The 2598-nt window shown below is 45.4% G+C and overlaps 1 protein-coding gene across 1 annotated transcript in view; it reads left to right on the top strand.

The window, feature by feature from the left end:
- The first annotated feature begins 8 nt into the window (after window positions 1-8).
- The window catches only part of vwa3a (von Willebrand factor A domain containing 3A), a 13747-nt gene continuing 11157 nt past the window's right edge, over window positions 9-2598 (top strand). The window contains 3 exon segments of the mRNA XM_070440335.1: window positions 9-561; window positions 969-1039; window positions 1307-1498. Of these exon segments, the coding sequence (XP_070296436.1) occupies window positions 300-561; window positions 969-1039; window positions 1307-1498 (525 nt within the window). The 5' untranslated portion in view covers window positions 9-299.

Consider the following 2598-nt stretch of genomic DNA (forward strand, 5'->3'; position numbering starts at 1 on the left):
GATGGTGAACATTAGAACGGGTATAGGAAGAGCTGATCTGAAATCAGTTCTTTAGCCACAGAGAGTAACCATATACTGTTACACTGGTCGCACTTCATCCCAACAGGGCACTATAATAGAGRCATGCTTCCCTCTGGTGCCCTCTGCTGCTGGAAACGAGTTAATGCACTAGCTAGGTGTCACTGATATACTGTGCCTACATATTCAAATGCCCATGCTTGTTGTCTGGCAGCTGTACGTTTCTATGAACATGTGAATTCATTTTTTATTTAAAAACAACTCTTCTCTCGACAAGTCAAATGAATGACAATCAATCCAGAACAAGTCTCTTGYTGCTCTGTTCCCAGGCAACGGTGTCTTCATATGTGTCAGAGTGCTGCAGTGGCCGGCCTCTACGTCTCCACATYTGTCTGTTGACTGGAGAGGAGACAGAGGCACAGACAGAGGCACAGACGGAGGGTTGCCCTCCACCTCACCATGCCACCAGGGAGGAGACTGCGGGGGCACTGAGGGAACTGGCACAAGCTGGCAACGGACGCTTCCACTGGATCAGTGAGACAGGTATGTGAGAATTCACACACACACAATCTTCATGAAGACTTCAAAAAGTGCTATGGAAAAATAGATTACTCCACTATCAAGTGGCAGCTTGAAGAAATGAGCACCAGTGATGACAGTAGAAGTAGAACACTTACCCACCACAGAGGTGATTACTTCCTGGAGGGGCTACCAGCCAGCTGTGTGAACCCACTTATCCCCCAGCTAATGGCCTATTCAACAGTTACTCCTTCTATACTGTGTGTGTGTGTGTGTGTGTGTGTGTGTGTGTGTGTGTGTGTGTGGTGTGTGCGTGCATGTTGCCTGTATGTCTGTGTGTGTGTATTGAAGCATGTTGCCTGTCTGTCTGTGTGTAATGTGATACTGGGTGGAAACCCTGAGCCCTGGTCTGTCCTGTCCTCTCACTGCAGGCATCCTGGAGAGCGATGACATCACTGCTCTGATTGGAGAGATGGAGAGGGCTGCTACTTATTGGCAGAAGGTGAGATTGGAACAGCATGGGGAAGGGAGAGTGCTAAACAGCAGCAACAACAACGCTTACACACATCTGTCCTAAACTACTCAAAACATTTAGATTCAGTCTAGTCATATGTATTGACAACATACTGTAAGGTATTCTGTTTACATTATTTTAATGGGGAAAAAATTATTCAACCACTTTAAACATTGTAAGACTGGCATTGCAAATCTATCCATTGCTAGTTAAAGGAATGACCTGTATCTTTTGTATTTCTGTGTGTGGCTCCAGAGCGCCATGCTGGTGGACTCCCTGACCCAGAGTCTGACGTGTAGGTGCCCAGGGGAGGATCTCTCTCCTGGGGACAAAGCTCCGGCCCAGTCCCCCCTGGCCTGGAGACGCAGAGACAGACCACTGCCCCCACCGCGACCAACAGCACTCACACCTCGCCAAGGCTGGTTAGAGCACACACATACGCACGATGTACGAACACAACACACAAACACACACAATAATATTTTCTCCTCTTTGTCTCTCTCACTTTCAACATCAAACAACACTTTCAACATTTCTTTCTCAACTCTCAACTACAAACAGAATATCAGATGAAAGATTATTTTAGAAATGCCTCATCTTGGGCCGAGACAAAGTAGGATGCATAATCATGGAGTGGATTTTATAAATGTTTTTGTGTCGATGCTACATAAGACCGCATGAAGGCATTTAGAAGATTATATAAACATATATAGGGCATTATGATGCTTTATGTCATTGCAAATAAAGGTTTTATGAGTGCTTATACTGCATATCCCCACTCCAAGTAAAGGTTTACATAAGTTTTTTTTTCTGCTGACAGCAAATGAAGGAAAGGCCGAACAAACGAGGCATTCCTGCCTCTCAGAAGGCTCTCGCGATGCGTCCAGCAGTGCACATCTGCTATCCCACCGGCTGAGTCAGCATTCTAGCCTGGTTAAACCAGACTGATCAGTTTTAATGCCGGGCTGGAGGTTTACCAGCGGTATCTAGGTAAACTTCCCCGTGGGTTGACTGACAGTTCAGTGGAGTGAAGGTTGTGTCTCAGAGGTGAGTGTCAGGCAGGGCTAAGAGCAGGGCCCAGTTTCATTAGGCACCAAACAGAAACAAACAGTCTAAACATGGAATGCCAGACAGAGCCAACTGTCACCTTTCTGTACCACAATGAGATGCAGTAAGTACCAGTTCACTGTGCTCCTGTCCAACCCCAGTCAAAGTGAGTGCGCAGACTAAAAGTTAATAAACTATTAATCAAATGGAGGATGGCTCCAGTTCATCAAGTCCTTGCATGAGGAATTTAAATCCATGTTGGGTCGGTAAGGAGTTACCCGTATTTCCAACGGGTATGTTGACCTTCACTTTATCATTCTCTCTACAGATTCTTTGTGTCTTCAAGATGCTTTTAAAGATGTGAAGAGTAGACTAGGGCTTTGTCCCAGATGGCACCCTTTTCCCTACAGTACCAGTCAAAAGTTTGGAACACCTACTCATTCAGGGTTTTTCTTTATTTTTACTATTTTCTACATTGAGAATAATACTGTGAAGACATC

This window comes from Salvelinus sp. IW2-2015, unplaced genomic scaffold (assembly GCF_002910315.2).
Source record: "Salvelinus sp. IW2-2015 unplaced genomic scaffold, ASM291031v2 Un_scaffold2431, whole genome shotgun sequence".
Lineage (NCBI taxonomy): Eukaryota > Metazoa > Chordata > Actinopteri > Salmoniformes > Salmonidae > Salvelinus > Salvelinus sp. IW2-2015.